The sequence below is a fragment of the Bombina bombina genome, chromosome 8, assembly GCF_027579735.1.
Source record: "Bombina bombina isolate aBomBom1 chromosome 8, aBomBom1.pri, whole genome shotgun sequence".
Lineage (NCBI taxonomy): Eukaryota > Metazoa > Chordata > Amphibia > Anura > Bombinatoridae > Bombina > Bombina bombina.
The window spans coordinates 253,230,458-253,248,785 of NC_069506.1; the positions used below are offsets into that span (position 1 = coordinate 253,230,458).

Genomic DNA, 18,328 nt, shown 5'->3' on the forward strand with positions numbered 1-18,328 from the left:
ATTAAAGCGCAAAAGATCAATCTTCTTAATCAGGAAAGGGAGCATCCTCAATATATATAAAATTTTAGGAATAATAAACATTTTAAACAGGGCCACTTTACCAGTCAAAGAGACTGGGATTGTCGTCCAGGATTTCATCTTCTCTTCAGTATCTCTCAAAACCGTGCCAATATTCTCCCTATACCAATTAGCCGAATTGGCAGAAATCTTCAGCCCTAAATAACTCAGAGTCTTAGGCCTAGATTTGGAGTTTGGCGTTAGCCGTGAAAACCAGCGTTAGAGGCTCCTAACGCTGGTTTTAGGCTAACTCCGGTATTTGGAGTCACTCAAAATAGGGTCTAACGCTCACTTTTCAGCCGCGACTTTTCCATACCGCATATCCCCTTACGTAAATTGCGTATCCTATCTTTTCAATGGGATCTTCCTAACTCCGGTATTTAGAGTCGTGTCTGAAGTGAGCGTTAGACATCTAACGACAAAACTCCAGCCGCAGGAAAAAAGTCAGTAGTTAAGAGCTTTCTGGGCTAACGCCGGTTCATAAAGCTCTTAACTACTGTACTCTAAAGTACACTAACACCCATAAACTACCTATGTACCCCTAAACCGAGGCCCCCCCACATCGCCGACACTCGATTACATTTTTTTAACCCCTAATCTGCCGACTGCCACCTACGTTATACTTATGTACCCCTAATCTGCTGCCCCTAACACCGCCGACCCCTGTATTATATTTAACCCCTAATCTGCCCCCCACAACGTCGCCGCCAGCTACCTACAATAATTAACCCCTAATCTGCCGACCGCAAAGCGCCGCCACCTACATTATAGCTATGTACCCCTAATCTGCTGCCCCTAACACCGCTGACCCCTATATTATATTTATTAACCCCTAATCTGCCCCCCTCAACGTCGCCCCCACCTGCCTACACTTATTAACCCCTAATCTGCCGAGCGGACCGCACCGCTACTATAATAAAGTTATTAACCCCTAATCCGCCTCACTAACCCTATAATAAATAGTATTAACCCCTAATCTGCCCTCCCTAACATCGCTGACACCTAACTTCAATTATTAACCCCAAATCTGCCGACCGGAGCTCACCGCTATTCTAATAAATGTATTAACCCCTAAAGCTAAGTCTAATCCTAACACTAACACCCCCCTAAATTAAATATAATTTTAATCTAACGAAATTAATTAACTCTTATTAAATAAAGTATTCCTATTTAAAGCTAAATACTTACCTGTAAAATAAACCCTAATATAGCTACAATATAAATTATAATTACATTGTAGCTATTTTAGGATTACTATTTATTTTACAGGCAACTTTGTAATTATTTTAACCAGGTACAATAGCTATTAAATAGTTAAGAACTATTTAATAGTTACCTAGTTAAAATAATTACAAAATTACCAGTAAAATAAATCCTAACCTAAGTTACAATTAAACCTAACACTATACTATCATTAAATTAATTAAATAAAATACCTACAATTACCTACAATTAAACCTAACACTACACTATCAATAAATAAATTAAATACAATTCCTACAAATAACTACAATGAAATAAACTATCTAAAGTACAAAAAATAAAAAAGAACTAAGTTACAAAAAAATAAAAAAATATTTACAAACATAAGAAAAATATTACAACAATTTTAAACTAATTACACCTACTCTAAGCCCCCTAATAAAATAACAAAGACCCCCAAAATAACAAAATGCCCTACTCTATTCTAAATTACTAAAGTTCAAAGCTCTTTTACCTTACCAGCCCTGAACAGGGCCCTTTGCGGGGCATGCCCCAAGAAGTTCAGCTCTTTTGCCTGTAAAAAAAAACATACAATACCCCCCCCCCAACATTACAACCCACCACCCACATACCCCTAATCTAACCCAAACCCCCCTAAAATAAACCTAACACTAAGCCCCTGAAGATCTTCCTGCCTTGTCTTCACCCTGCCTGGTTCACCGATCGGTCCAGAATAGCTCCTCCGATGTCCTGATCCAAGCCCAAGCGGGGGGCTGAAGAGGTCCATGATCCGGCTGAAGTCATCATCCAAGCGGGAGCTGAAGAGGTCCATGATCCGGCTGAAGTCTTCATCCAAGCGGGAGCTGAAGAGGTCCATGATCCGGCTGAAGTCTTCTATCAACGGCATCTTCAATCTTCTTTCTTCCGGATCCATCTTGCAGACCTCTGACGCGGAACATCCTGCTGGCCCGACGGACTACCGATGAATGAAGGCTCATTTAAGGGACGTCATCCAAGATGGCGTCCCTCGAATTCCGATTGGCTGATAGGATTCTATCAGCCAATCGGAATAAAGGTAGGAATATTCTGATTGGCTGATGGAATCAGCCAATCAGAATCAAGTTCAATCCGATTGGCTGATCCAATCAGCCAATCGGATTGAACTTGATTCTGATTGGCTGATTCCATCAGCCAATCAGAATATTCCTACCTTAATTCCGATTGGCTGATGGAATCCTATCAGCCAATCGGAATTCAAGGGACGCCATCTTGGATGATGTCATTTAAAGGAACCATCATTCGTCGTTCAGTCGTCGGCCAGGATGGATGTTCCGCGTCGGAGGTCTTCAGGATCCTGCCGCTCCGCTCCGGATGGATGACAATAGAAGATCCCGCTTGGATGAAGACTTCAATCGGATGGAAGACCTCTTCTGCCCCGCTTGGATGAAGACTTCAGTGGGGGGGGGGGGGTATTGTATGTTTTTTTTTACAGGCAAAAGAGCTGAACTTCTTGGGGCATGCCCCGCAAAGGGCCCTGTTCAGGGCTGGTAAGGTAAAAGAGCTTTGAACTTTAGTAATTTAGAATAGGGTAGGGCATTTTGTTATTTTGGGGGTCTTTGTTATTTTATTAGGGGGCTTAGAGTAGGTGTAATTAGTTTAAAATTGTTGTAATATTTTTCTTATGTTTGTAAATATTTTTTTATTTTTTGTAACTTAGTTCTTTTTTATTTTTTGTACTTTAGTTAGTTTATTTCATTGTAGTTATTTGTAGGAATTGTATTTAATTTATTTATTGATAGTGTAGTGTTAGGTTTAATTGTAGGTAATTGTAGGTATTTTATTTAATTAATTTAATGATAGTATAGTGTTAGGTTTAATTGTAACTTAGGTTAGGATTTATTTTACTGGTAATTTTGTAATTATTTTAACTAGGTAACTATTAAATAGTTCTTAACTATTTAATAGCTATTGTACCTGGTTAAAATAATTACAAAGTTGCCTGTAAAATAAATATTAATCCTAAAATAGCTACAATGTAATTATAATTTATATTGTAGCTATATTAGGATTTATTTTACAGGTAAGTATTTAGCTTTAAATAGGAATAATTTATTTAATAAGAGTTAATTAATTTCGTTAGATTAAAATTATATTTAACTTAGGGGGGTGTTAGTGTTAGGGTTAGACTTAGCTTTAGGGGTTAATACATTTATTAGAATAGCGGTGAGCTCCGGTCGGCAGATTAGGGGTTAATAATTGAAGTTAGGTGTCGGCGATGTTAGGGAGGGCAGATTAGGGGTTAATACTATTTATTATAGGGTTAGTGAGGCGGATTAGGGGTTAATAACTTTATTATAGTAGCGCTCAGGTCCGCTCGGCAGATTAGGGGTTAATAATAATATGCAGGGGTCAGCGATAGCGGGGGCGGCAGAATAGGGGTTAATAAGTGTAAGGTTAGGGGTGTTTAGACTCGGGGTACATGTTAGGGTGTTAGGTGCAGACGTAGGAAGTGTTTCCCATAGCAAACAATGGGGCTGTGTTAAGAGCTGAACGCGGCTTTTTTGCAGGTGTTAGGTTTTTTTTCAGCTCAAACAGCCCCATTGTTTTCTATGGGGGAATCGTGCACGAGCACGTTTTTGAGGCTGGCCGCTTGCGTAAGCAACTCTGGTATCGAGAGTTGAAGCTGCGTTAAAAATGCTCTACGCTCCTTTTTTGGAGCCTAACGCAGCCTTTTTGTGGACTCTCAATACCAGAGGTATTTTTATGGTGCGGCCAGAAAAAAGCCGGCGTTAGATTTTCGGGTCGTTACCGACAAAACTCCAAATCTAGCCGTTAGTTTCCATAAATTGATAGGGTTGAAGATCTTCTGTATTTTGTTTTAACCATAGGATCTTAGATTTTGCAAGGTTGATCTTATAACCTGACATTTTACTGTATTGATCCAATAAATTCACAATCTCTTCAACCTGCTTTTTTGGGTTGGATACGTACAATAAAAGATCATCCGCAAATAACGCAATCTTAAATATCTCTTTTCTTATATTGATTCCAGTCAGCAGATTCCTTAATCTGATAGCTAAGGGCTCAATTATAAGGTCAAACAGCAAAGGCGACATAGGACACCCCTGTCTAGTGCCTCTTGTCAAAGAGAAAACATCCGAGATCCCATAGTTAATCAAGATAGAAGCTTTAATATCTGAGTATATATTAGTCACAAAATCCCTAAACTGCCCCACAATCCAAAACCTACCCAAAACCTGTAGAAGGAAGGGCCACTCTACTCTGTCGAAGGCCTTCTCTGCATCCAAAGATAGCAGGAAGGCCTCCGACAGAGACGAGCCGCCCCCCTCATAATGACAAATTACATGTAGAATTCTCCTTATATTAAACTCCGAAGCCCTACCCATAATAAAACCCGCCTGATCCTGGTGGATTACCCTAGGGAGTATTAACTTCAACCTATCGGCTAGAATTTTCATTAAGATTTTATAATCCAAGCCAAGCAAGGAGATGGGTCTGTACGAAGCCATATCTGAAGGGTCTTTGTTACTTTTAGGGATCACAATAATATTCGCTCTTTTAAAGTTCTCTGATGTTTTAAGATTTGATCCAAAATACGCATTATAAAGATCCAACAGAACCGGGCCAATCTCAGTCCGTAACATCTGATAGAACTCAAGAGGTAGATTATCTGGCCCTGGGGTTTTCCCCCTGGCCATTAAACTAATTGTTTTCTGAATCTCCTTTTCAGATATCGGTTGGTTCAAACACTCGCGATCTGCTTCTGAGATTTGAGGAATGTCGGTTTTATCTAGAAATTCCATTATTTTTCCTAATTCAGGGCCCTGAGTTGAATAGAGTTCTTTATAAAAATTCTGAAATAATTGTGCAATTTTCTCTTGCTCAGTATAGGTTATACCCCTTACTTTCAAGGCTGCAACTGGTTTCCTCCTAGTTTGTCTCTTAAAAGTTGCAGCCATCAATTTACTGGATTTATTACCAAACTTTGAAAATCTAGCAGCATTTTTATAAAGAAGTTCCTGTGCCTCTCCCATCAGAAAAGTCTCTCTATCTTTCCTCATGAAGAAATAACTTTCTGTGTTAACTTTGTTAGGATTTTTTAAATACAAAGCAAATGCCTCCCTTACCTTCTCCGATAACTCCTTCTCCTTCCCTGCCTTGTCCTTCTTTAACCTTGCTACATAAGTATTAATTTCCGCTTTCATATAGACTTTAGCAGTCTCCCAAAATAGTTGTTTTGTCTCTTATGGAGGGTTGTACTCTTCGACATGGGATGAAAGTTTTAAGTAATCGTCTCAGTCTCTCAGTGAGGGCCTGGATGAAAGTTAGAGTCTGGAGATGCAGGGAGAGTCTTTCTACGAAACCATCCAGACTCATATTAACAACTCCACAAGCAATCGGCATTAACAAACTTCGCTTTGCTGCCTGCTTTCTTCTCTCAAGTCCATGGCGGAGGTGATGCTACTATCTGTCACACTTGAAGGGCTGTGTACCTGTTCCACATCGTAGATTCCGGTAAGATCGTTTCATTTTACTTCATGAATGTACTGTATCTCATTTGTTCCTGTGAACTTACATGAAAAATACAGGGTCTCAGTGGGACTCCTTTAGTATCTTGGAATCAAGGGTTAATATCTCCTGAGGGGAATTATTGAACAGGGTTTTTTTTAATCATGTTTGTTATGTGATTCAATCTGCTTATGTGTAGTGTTAACTGGGCAAGAATATAACTTTTAATTTGTAAAAAGTAAAAAATATGGTTTCTCTGGGTTCCTGGAATTTTTTTTTGAAAATTATCAAATGTATATAATTTGTGATGGTTATAATCATAGAAATCACTAACAATCAAGGGGTTAGCCGGTGACTATTTTTCATAGATAGCTGTCATGTTGCCCAAGGGAAATCGAATATTACCTTTTATCTGTAACCATTTAGAAATATTCTGGACTAAACCCAAATGTTTAGATAGTTTCCTCCAACACAGCAGTATATCCTTAAATAATGGATGATCAAAAATAGCCCTATTCAACTCCTTGTTGGTAGCAAATAGAACAAAATTCAGGGAAAGGGAAGAGCAAACCTGTCTTTCTAGAGACTCTTCTGAATATATAAAAGACCGTTTTAGCCAACCTACTGGAAATCGCAAGATGGCAGCCTGATTATACCATTCTAGATTAGATAGCCCTAATCCTCCTTTACAATAAGGTTGATATAACTTGGCTAACTTGAGTCTTGGTTTCCTTCCACTCCAAAGATAGTATCTTAATGCTTGATTAAAGCGCAAAAGATCAATCTTCTTAATCAGGAAAGGGAGCATCCTCAATATATATAAAATTTTAGGAATAATAAACATTTTAAACAGGGCCACTTTACCAGTCAAAGAGACTGGGATTGTCGTCCAGGATTTCATCTTCTCTTCAGTATCTCTCAAAACCGTGCCAATATTCTCCCTATACCAATTAGCCGAATTGGCAGAAATCTTCAGCCCTAAATAACTCAGAGTCTTAGGCCTAGATTTGGAGTTTGGCGTTAGCCGTGAAAACCAGCGTTAGAGGCTCCTAACGCTGGTTTTAGGCTAACTCCGGTATTTGGAGTCACTCAAAATAGGGTCTAACGCTCACTTTTCAGCCGCGACTTTTCCATACCGCATATCCCCTTACGTAAATTGCGTATCCTATCTTTTCAATGGGATCTTCCTAACTCCGGTATTTAGAGTCGTGTCTGAAGTGAGCGTTAGACATCTAACGACAAAACTCCAGCCGCAGGAAAAAAGTCAGTAGTTAAGAGATTTCTGGGCTAACGCCGGTTCATAAAGCTCTTAACTACTGTACTCTAAAGTACACTAACACCCATAAACTACCTATGTACCCCTAAACCGAGGCCCCCCCACATCGCCGACACTCGATTACATTTTTTTAACCCCTAATCTGCCGACTGCCACCTACGTTATACTTATGTACCCCTAATCTGCTGCCCCTAATACCGCCGACCCCTGTATTATATTTAACCCCTAATCTGCCCCCCACAACGTCGCCGCCAGCTACCTACAATAATTAACCCCTAATCTGCCGACCGCAAAGCGCCGCCACCTACATTATAGCTATGTACCCCTAATCTGCTGCCCCTAACACCGCTGACCCCTATATTATATTTATTAACCCCTAATCTGCCCCCCTCAACGTCGCCCCCACCTGCCTACACTTATTAACCCCTAATCTGCCGAGCGGACCGCACCGCTACTATAATAAAGTTATTAACCCCTAATCCGCCTCACTAACCCTATAATAAATAGTATTAACCCCTAATCTGCCCTCCCTAACATCGCTGACACCTAACTTCAATTATTAACCCCAAATCTGCCGACCGGAGCTCACCGCTATTCTAATAAATGTATTAACCCCTAAAGCTAAGTCTAATCCTAACACTAACACCCCCCTAAATTAAATATAATTTTAATCTAACGAAATTAATTAACTCTTATTAAATAAAGTATTCCTATTTAAAGCTAAATACTTACCTGTAAAATAAACCCTAATATAGCTACAATATAAATTATAATTACATTGTAGCTATTTTAGGATTAATATTTATTTTACAGGCAACTTTGTAATTATTTTAACCAGGTACAATAGCTATTAAATAGTTAAGAACTATTTAATAGTTACCTAGTTAAAATAATTACAAAATTACCAGTAAAATAAATCCTAACCTAAGTTACAATTAAACCTAACACTATACTATCATTAAATTAATTAAATAAAATACCTACAATTACCTACAATTAAACCTAACACTACACTATCAATAAATAAATTAAATACAATTCCTACAAATAACTACAATGAAATAAACTATCTAAAGTACAAAAAATAAAAAAGAACTAAGTTACAAAAAATAAAAAAATATTTACAAACATAAGAAAAATATTACAACAATTTTAAACTAATTACACCTACTCTAAGCCCCCTAATAAAATAACAAAGACCCCCAAAATAACAAAATGCCCTACTCTATTCTAAATTACTAAAGTTCAAAGCTCTTTTACCTTACCAGCCCTGAACAGGGCCCTTTGCGGGGCATGCCCCAAGAAGTTCAGCTCTTTTGCCTGTAAAAAAAAACATACAATACCCCCCCCCCCAACATTACAACCCACCACCCACATACCCCTAATCTAACCCAAACCCCCCTTAAATAAACCTAACACTAAGCCCCTGAAGATCTTCCTACCTTGTCTTCACCCTGCCTGGTTCACCGATCGGTCCAGAATAGCTCCTCCGATGTCCTGATCCAAGCCCAAGCGGGGGGCTGAAGAGGTCCATGATCCGGCTGAAGTCATCATCCAAGCGGGAGCTGAAGAGGTCCATGATCCGGCTGAAGTCTTCATCCAAGCGGGAGCTGAAGAGGTCCATGATCCGGCTGAAGTCTTCTATCAACGGCATCTTCAATCTTCTTTCTTCCGGATCCATCTTGCAGACCTCTGACGCGGAACATCCTGCTGGCCCGACGGACTACCGATGAATGAAGGCTCATTTAAGGGACGTCATCCAAGATGGCGTCCCTCGAATTCCGATTGGCTGATAGGATTCTATCAGCCAATCGGAATAAAGGTAGGAATATTCTGATTGGCTGATGGAATCAGCCAATCAGAATCAAGTTCAATCCGATTGGCTGATCCAATCAGCCAATCGGATTGAACTTGATTCTGATTGGCTGATTCCATCAGCCAATCAGAATATTCCTACCTTAATTCCGATTGGCTGATGGAATCCTATCAGCCAATCGGAATTCAAGGGACGCCATCTTGGATGACGTCATTTAAAGGAACCATCATTCGTCGTTCAGTCGTCGGCCAGGATGGATGTTCCGCGTCGGAGGTCTTCAGGATCCTGCCGCTCCGCTCCGGATGGATGACAATAGAAGATCCCGCTTGGATGAAGACTTCAATCGGATGGAAGACCTCTTCTGCCCCGCTTGGATGAAGACTTCAGTGGGGGGGGGGGTATTGTATGTTTTTTTTTACAGGCAAAAGAGCTGAACTTCTTGGGGCATGCCCCGCAAAGGGCCCTGTTCAGGGCTGGTAAGGTAAAAGAGCTTTGAACTTTAGTAATTTAGAATAGGGTAGGGCATTTTGTTATTTTGGGGGTCTTTGTTATTTTATTAGGGGGCTTAGAGTAGGTGTAATTAGTTTAAAATTGTTGTAATATTTTTCTTATGTTTGTAAATATTTTTTTATTTTTTGTAACTTAGTTCTTTTTTATTTTTTGTACTTTAGTTAGTTTATTTCATTGTAGTTATTTGTAGGAATTGTATTTAATTTATTTATTGATAGTGTAGTGTTAGGTTTAATTGTAGGTAATTGTAGGTATTTTATTTAATTAATTTAATGATAGTATAGTGTTAGGTTTAATTGTAACTTAGGTTAGGATTTATTTTACTGGTAATTTTGTAATTATTTTAACTAGGTAACTATTAAATAGTTCTTAACTATTTAATAGCTATTGTACCTGGTTAAAATAATTACAAAGTTGCCTGTAAAATAAATATTAATCCTAAAATAGCTACAATGTAATTATAATTTATATTGTAGCTATATTAGGATTTATTTTACAGGTAAGTATTTAGCTTTAAATAGGAATAATTTATTTAATAAGAGTTAATTAATTTCGTTAGATTAAAATTATATTTAACTTAGGGGGGTGTTAGTGTTAGGGTTAGACTTAGCTTTAGGGGTTAATACATTTATTAGAATAGCGGTGAGCTCCGGTCGGCAGATTAGGGGTTAATAATTGAAGTTAGGTGTCGGCGATGTTAGGGAGGGCAGATTAGGGGTTAATACTATTTATTATAGGGTTAGTGAGGCGGATTAGGGGTTAATAACTTTATTATAGTAGCGCTCAGGTCCGCTCGGCAGATTAGGGGTTAATAATAATATGCAGGGGTCAGCGATAGCGGGGGCGGCAGAATAGGGGTTAATAAGTGTAAGGTTAGGGGTGTTTAGACTCGGGGTACATGTTAGGGTGTTAGGTGCAGACGTAGGAAGTGTTTCCCATAGCAAACAATGGGGCTGCGTTAAGAGCTGAACGCGGCTTTTTTGCAGGTGTTAGGTTTTTTTTCAGCTCAAACAGCCCCATTGTTTTCTATGGGGGAATCGTGCACGAGCACGTTTTTGAGGCTGGCCGCTTGCGTAAGCAACTCTGGTATCGAGAGTTGAAGCTGCGTTAAAAATGCTCTACGCTCCTTTTTTGGAGCCTAACGCAGCCTTTTTGTGGACTCTCAATACCAGAGGTATTTTTATGGTGCGGCCAGAAAAAAGCCGGCGTTAGATTTTCGGGTCGTTACCGACAAAACTCCAAATCTAGCCGTTAGTTTCCATAAATTGATAGGGTTGAAGATCTTCTGTATTTTGTTTTAACCATAGGATCTTAGATTTTGCAAGGTTGATCTTATAACCTGACATTTTACTGTATTGATCCAATAAATTCACAATCTCTTCAACCTGCTTTTTTGGGTTGGATACGTACAATAAAAGATCATCCGCAAATAACGCAATCTTAAATATCTCTTTTCTTATATTGATTCCAGTCAGCAGATTCCTTAATCTGATAGCTAAGGGCTCAATTATAAGGTCAAACAGCAAAGGCGACATAGGACACCCCTGTCTAGTGCCTCTTGTCAAAGAGAAAACATCCGAGATCCCATAGTTAATCAAGATAGAAGCTTTAATATCTGAGTATATATTAGTCACAAAATCCCTAAACTGCCCCACAATCCAAAACCTACCCAAAACCTGTAGAAGGAAGGGCCACTCTACTCTGTCGAAGGCCTTCTCTGCATCCAAAGATAGCAGGAAGGCCTCCGACAGAGACGAGCCGCCCCCCTCATAATGACAAATTACATGTAGAATTCTCCTTATATTAAACTCCGAAGCCCTACCCATAATAAAACCCGCCTGATCCTGGTGGATTACCCTAGGGAGTATTAACTTCAACCTATCGGCTAGAATTTTCATTAAGATTTTATAATCCAAGCCAAGCAAGGAGATGGGTCTGTACGAAGCCATATCTGAAGGGTCTTTGTTACTTTTAGGGATCACAATAATATTCACTCTTTTAAAGTTCTCTGATGTTTTAAGATTTGATCCAAAATACGCATTATAAAGATCCAACAGAACCGGGCCAATCTCAGTCCGTAACATCTGATAGAACTCAAGAGGTAGATTATCTGGCCCTGGGGTTTTCCCCCTGGCCATTAAACTAATTGTTTTCTGAATCTCCTTTTCAGATATCGGTTGGTTCAAACACTCGCGATCTGCTTCTGAGATTTGAGGAATGTCGGTTTTATCTAGAAATTCCATTATTTTTCCTAATTCAGGGCCCTGAGTTGAATAGAGTTCTTTATAAAAATTCTGAAATAATTGTGCAATTTTCTCTTGCTCAGTATAGGTTATACCCCTTACTTTCAAGGCTGCAACTGGTTTCCTCCTAGTTTGTCTCTTAAAAGTTGCAGCCATCAATTTACTGGATTTATTACCAAACTTTGAAAATCTAGCAGCATTTTTATAAAGAAGTTCCTGTGCCTCTCCCATCAGAAAAGTCTCTCTATCTTTCCTCATGAAGAAATAACTTTCTGTGTTAACTTTGTTAGGATTTTTTAAATACAAAGCAAATGCCTCCCTTACCTTCTCCGATAACTCCTTCTCCTTCCCTGCCTTGTCCTTCTTTAACCTTGCTACATAAGTATTAATTTCCGCTTTCATATAGACTTTAGCAGTCTCCCAAAATAGTTGTTTTGTCTCTTATGGAGGGTTGTACTCTTCGACATGGGATGAAAGTTTTAAGTAATCGTCTCAGTCTCTCAGTGAGGGCCTGGATGAAAGTTAGAGTCTGGAGATGCAGGGAGAGTCTTTCTACGAAACCATCCAGACTCATATTAACAACTCCACAAGCAATCGGCATTAACAAACTTCGCTTTGCTGCCTGCTTTCTTCTCTCAAGTCCATGGCGGAGGTGATGCTACTATCTGTCACACTTGAAGGGCTGTGTACCTGTTCCACATCGTAGATTCCGGTAAGATCGTTTCATTTTACTTCATGAATGTACTGTATCTCATTTGTTCCTGTGAACTTACATGAAAAATACAGGGTCTCAGTGGGACTCCTTTAGTATCTTGGAATCAAGGGTTAATATCTCCTGAGGGGAATTATTGAACAGGGTTTTTTTTAATCATGTTTGTTATGTGATTCAATCTGCTTATGTGTAGTGTTAACTGGGCTCATAGCTTTTTGGAAAATAACGGCCTTTGGAAGTGACGCAACCTTATCCTTTATCCAGTTATGGAGGATTCTGATGTTGAGATTGTTCAACTTTTGGATTCAGATTCTTCGTCCTGTGAAGAATGTGAATTGGCCCCGTTGACTCAGGTCAGTCAGTTATGTTCTGCAGGTCGTAATAGAGCGCCTTGTTCCTCGGGCTCGGGGATTCAGGAGACTGCTGAGCCATCCACATCAAGGGGCCCTTTCCTCCGGGAGGCGAGTTCCCTACCGCTCCCTACTACTACACATGCGGGTAACCCAGATTATGTTTATTCCTCCTCGGAGGGTGGATTGTTCCCCCCGAAGGTCGCAGCATGTTTTTGCTTTCACATACTTTTGGTGATTGCTCGTCTACAAAGTCCAGATGTTTATTTGCTATTGTGCTCGTGCCTTATTGTCCCGGGTCTCCCGGCCATGGGAGGGCATGTGCAGTTCCCTGCCGGTGTAGCTGTTCCTGAGTGTTGTGCTTTTCGTTACAGACTGGCTCACCTTCGTGTTCTACTCAGACATGTTTTTGAGTTGTTAGGGGACCCTATCCTTAACAGCTACGGGACTCCTCAGTCTTCTACTTTGAATGGCTCACCTCATTAGACATGAGGGGATGATGTAATCTCCTAAAGTCTTGTTATCGAGATCCTTCTGAGTTATGTTGGAAGAACAGGGTTTCTGTTGAGCTGGTCCTGCGGGTATTTCTGTTTCTACTTGGGCGTTACCCTTCAAGGTTCCTTTCATTTTGTTTTATCCGGTTAGGATGAATTTTATTTTTGATTATATGTTTCCTTCGGGAACTTTCTCTGGGATCGATACTCGCTGTTTACTTCTGCGGAAGTTTGTTCGGGACATGTTCTTCCATGTTTGTCTGTTTTTTTCTGTCCTCCCTCTCTGAGGGCAGATTTAGGCAGCTTGACAGTTATGACCCTGGTTGCAGGTTGGCCCTGCTTGAGTTCAGATCTACGGTTTCCCTTGGGACAGCCTACTGATGTATCCTGATAGTTGGCTTTGCTGCCTAGCAAGCGGAAGGTTTGCTGTTGCACAGCTGTAGCTATTGCACCTGGAATGTGTGCTAGCAAGCTGGCTATTTAAGGGGTTCTTCCGTGTTCGTCAGTGACATGGTCTTGAGTTTTCTTGGTTTGGCCTACGGCTTCCTGTCTTATGGGCAGGTGCTCTATCCTTATTGACGCTCTCCTCTTCAGGGGGCTGGTTGTTTTCCTTATGGAGGTATGGTTTCTATTTTAGGGGCCTCTCCTGTCTACAGAGGTTTTATCTGTTTCGGGGAACGGTCTGCTCTTGAGTTGTTCCTTTCCATCTGGGGAGCTGCTGGTTCTGCGTTGAGAGTTTAGTTGGGTGGTTTGCTAGATCTCACTGGGGCTAAGACCTGTTCGACTGTCTCTAAAGTGGAGTTTTCGGGTTGACACCCGAGTTCTATTGGAGTGGCTGTGTCCATTCTTCCGTCCTTTTGGGGGCTGGTCTTGGGGTCCCTTTTGTTCCCCTGCTTTCAGATCTGCCATCGCTTGGGCTGGTCCGGCTGGGTGTAGGATCTGAGTTCTGTTGTTCATCCTCAGGTCTTGGAGGTGGCCGTGGGCCTTTTTTTGAAATTCTGTGCTTCTCCCTTTCTAAGATCTGTGAGTAGGTTTGGCGACTTGGATTGCCTTGAGTGTGCCCTCTGTCTTGGAGTTTGGGCAATCTTTTATTTTGTCCAGCCTTTTCTTCCTTACGGATAATATTTATTTCTGTGTCTTCCTACTGATGGCAGTGTGTTGCTGGACTCAAATGTTTACCTTTCTGGGTTTTCTACACGTTTTTGTTTTCTGTTTGCTCAGTATTCTGAGTTTTGACGATTTGAGGACTTCATCTTCAGCTGTCTTTTTGGTGCTGTTGCACGATGTTGGGAGATGTTTTCTTCTCCTTTCTGATGCCCAGTCTTGAACCTTGTGGTTCTGCTTGGTCTGGGCATCGTCTCCCCTTGTTTCTCAGGACCCATTCGGATCTCTGTGGGCTTGGCTTACTATGGGGGTTTTTCCTTATTGGATCTTGCTGTAGACTTTGGGAATCCTGTGGTTCCTCCTTGTCTTCTCCCTTTTGGGGATTTTGACTGTTACTGCTTTTGCTAGTAAAGGGTGTGTGGGGACCGACTGATGGGTGATGGTTCTCCTGGAGGAGTTTTGGCTCCATGAGTCTGCTTTTGCAGTCTTTAGGTAGGCTTCCAGACTATCTATGGGACAGTTTCCTTGGGGCCTTTTCCTTTCTAATTTTTTTCTCGGCTTCGGATGAAGCAGGGTTTTGTTGGGTTGTGGTTTTTCAGGCCTGGTGCCCTCAGAATAAGCTGCCTTTTGTACCCTCCCGTTTTAGCATTCAGTGTCCTCTATAGCTTGGGTATTGTTTTCCCAAAAGTAATGAATGCAGCTGTGGACTCTTTCCATTTATGAAGAAAAACTTAAATTATGCTTACCTGATAAAAAAAATTTCTTCAGATGGAAAGAGTGTTTTTTTTGTGGGGCATCGGTTAATTGTATTCTTCTGGCACCTTTTCACCATGGTATTCTTCTACTGTCCCTTGTTCCTTGGCAGAATGACTGGGGGATGAGGGAAGTGGGAGGAGTATTTAAGTCTTTGGCTGGGGTGTCTTTGCCTCCTCCTGGTGGCCAGATTCTTAATTCCCAAAAGTAATTAATGCAGCTGTGGACTCTTTCCATCTGAAGAAAAGAAAATTATCAGGTAAGCATAATTTAAGTTTTTGTTTAGTTCTCTTGGTATCCTTTGTTAAAGAATAATCCTAGGTGAGTTTAGGAGTGTGCACATGTTTTTAGCCATCTGGCAGCACTGTTTGCAATAATGTTTATAGCAATGTTATACAAAGTTACAAACACTGCTACCATAGAATGGTAAAGCCACATGCATGGGCATGTCCATATACAATGTGATATTCAGGTCTATCTAATCCACCTTCTAAGCATTTACAACTTTCTATGGGTACCATGTTACCTTTAATTTAGGAGTAATCTATGAATGATGCCATCATTTTATGTATGATTTTCAGTGTTGAGCCACTAAAACAGGTTTTTTTTTTTCACTTTTTTAATACTGCTTATTAGCATTTTTTGATTAATCTTTTATAATTGATTTTTTTTTATCTTTTTTTGTTGAAGGTTTTCTCTTGATTATCTAATATTTTTATATTATGACACCTTAATGTGCTTGAAAAGTCACTTAGATGTGTATTTTGTGGTAGGTCTATTGCTCAATTTCCATCTAGCTTTATGGATCTGGTAAAATTTAATTGGTGTGGCTACTTAGGAAGTGGGAATTCCAGGCCATTTTTGCACAAAATACTTTTTTGACCTGAATGGCCACACGGATATAGATTTAGTGGTTGGAGCATGGCTCATTGTCCCTCTCCCACCTAGCCTTGTTGTACAGATGAATTTGGTTTGGTGTAGCTACTTGGTAATTGGGGGTTCAAAACACTTTTGTTTTTACTGAAATGGCAACTTATGTAGATGATTTGCGTTTGGTGTGTTGCTCACTTTCTCTCTTCCTCATAGCCTTCTAGAATTGGTAAAATTGGTTTGTGTGACTACATGATGAGTCAGGGTTCTAAACCTTCTTAACTTTTTAGAACAGAACTACAACTTGGATGTGGATTTTGTAGAAGGTGGCGGTGCATGTCTTATTGTCTCTCCCCCACATAGCCTTGTTGAATGGGTGAATCTGGTTGGTATAGCTACTTGATAGGTGGGCTTTCTGGGCCTTTTTTGTGCAAAATGCCTTTATAACTAGAACAGTCATTTGGATATGAATTCTGTGGTGTGTGTGGCTTATTTTCTTTCTCCCACCTAGCCTTGTGGAATGGGTAAATTAGTTTGCATTAGCTACTTGGGAAGTGGGTGTTCCAGTCCTTTTTTGCACAAAACACTTTTTTTTTTATCAGAACAATTACTTGAATGTGGATTCTGTGGTGGGTGTGTTGTATCTTTCCTACCTAGCTGTATGGCACCTATAAATTGTTTACAAAACTATTTTTTGACCACAACAGCAACTCAAATGTGAATTGGTTTTCAGGTCCCTGGCTTATTGTCTCTCTTCTATCTAACCTTGTGAAACAGGTGAATTTGATATGTGTGGCTACTTGAGCAGTGAGCATTCTAGAATGTTTTTTTGACTGGAATGGCCACTTGGATGTGTTTTTTGTGTGGCTCATTTTCTCTCTCTTACGTAGCCCTGTGGAATTGGAGAAATTGTTATGTAATACTTTTGGGAAGTGGTATTTCTGGGCTTTTTTTTGCAAAAAAAAGCATTTTTGATCAGCAGAGCCACATGTATGTCAATTTTGTGATGGTTGTGTGGCTTATTGGCTCATTGTCTCCCTCTCACATCGCCTTGTGGAACTGGTAAATTGTATTGGTTTGACTACTTGGGAAGAGGGCTTCTATTTCAGGCCTCCATATTCATCTGGGCTATGAAGTTGTTAATACAAAATATTACTTTAAGTTTTTGAACTCTAAAATATTGTCTGGAGGATGTTTCAAATTTTAAAAATGTTTTTTTATCAATATTAATAATATGGCTGTTCCAGCCTGTTCCGTTCTGTTCTGTTCTTTCCGCTATTTTTTTGCTATCATAATTGATACAATTGTTACTTTTTCTACCCTTTTCCAAATACATATTAAAGAAATAATTGGTGTATAAAGGAACATTAATAAACTAAACTAAGAATAAAATATATAAATAAGATACATTTATTTTTTAGGTAACTCTCTCTTGTGTAAAACATGTCAGGGCTTTGGTTCCACGTGTGAAGGCCCCATTGTAAATTGTCCAGCTGGCTACGTATGTGGTTCTTTATACTCAAGTACCACAGTAGGTATGTTAATGTCTTGAACTAATGTTTTTTATTATTATTTTCATCAGAAGATAATGCATTATATCATTTTTAAATAAAAGTTATATACATATGATTGATTTTAAAGGTAAAAAGGAGCATTATCAAAATATCAAAAACAAAAATTAAATGTACACAAATTTGTATTAAATAAAATGTGTTTTGTGGAAATTAATAATGAAATAAACTGTTTATTGTATTTGTTTCTCTGAAGTTCAATAATAAATGGCTTTTTACACATTGCTTTTAGGCAGCCAAAGCGATGAATCCATTTTCAGATTTTGCACCCCTGCAAGTGTATGTAACTCACAGGGAGATATCAGAAATGTAGATGCAACAATTCTAGTTGCCACAGCTTGTTGTAATACTGATTTATGCACTCCAGTTTTACCCCAGTGTAAGTGACTTTTTATTTCCCTATATCAGCATGTCTGCTATCTATGGAATATTTTCTTATTTTTACTTTTTATTTAAAGTACCATCTATGAGCAATCAAGAAAATGGATTGACCTGTGCATCTTGTTACGCTGCAAACGCTGCACAGTGTGACCCTCAGAATAACGTGAAATGTACTGGAAATGAAAATAGTTGCATTCTGTATTCAAGTCCTTCATTAGGTAAAATAAATATACACTTTAATTACTATTGGTTTTATTTATCTAACTGCTAATATTTTCATATTGTGTATAGAATCATAGGGGGTCAGTCACACAATACTTTACAAATACTTATCAAATCAAAAGTATCTAAAAAAAATCCCCATACACTTTAAAGCGACAGTGATGTCAAGGTTAAACTTTCATGATTCTGGTACGAATTTAATTTTTAAACAATTTTCAGATTACTTCTAATATCAA

General features: G+C 39.3%; 1 protein-coding gene across 1 annotated transcript in view; it reads left to right on the top strand.

Moving 5' to 3' along the window:
- Positions 1 to 18,328, top strand: part of LOC128639095 (uncharacterized) — a 246,551-nt gene that overhangs the window by 114,632 nt on the left and 113,591 nt on the right. Inside the window, exons 6-8 of the mRNA XM_053691247.1 lie at positions 17,340 to 17,453; positions 17,722 to 17,868; positions 17,948 to 18,088. Of these exons, the coding sequence (XP_053547222.1) occupies positions 17,340 to 17,453; positions 17,722 to 17,868; positions 17,948 to 18,088 (402 nt within the window). The remainder of the gene's footprint in view (positions 1 to 17,339; positions 17,454 to 17,721; positions 17,869 to 17,947; positions 18,089 to 18,328) is intronic.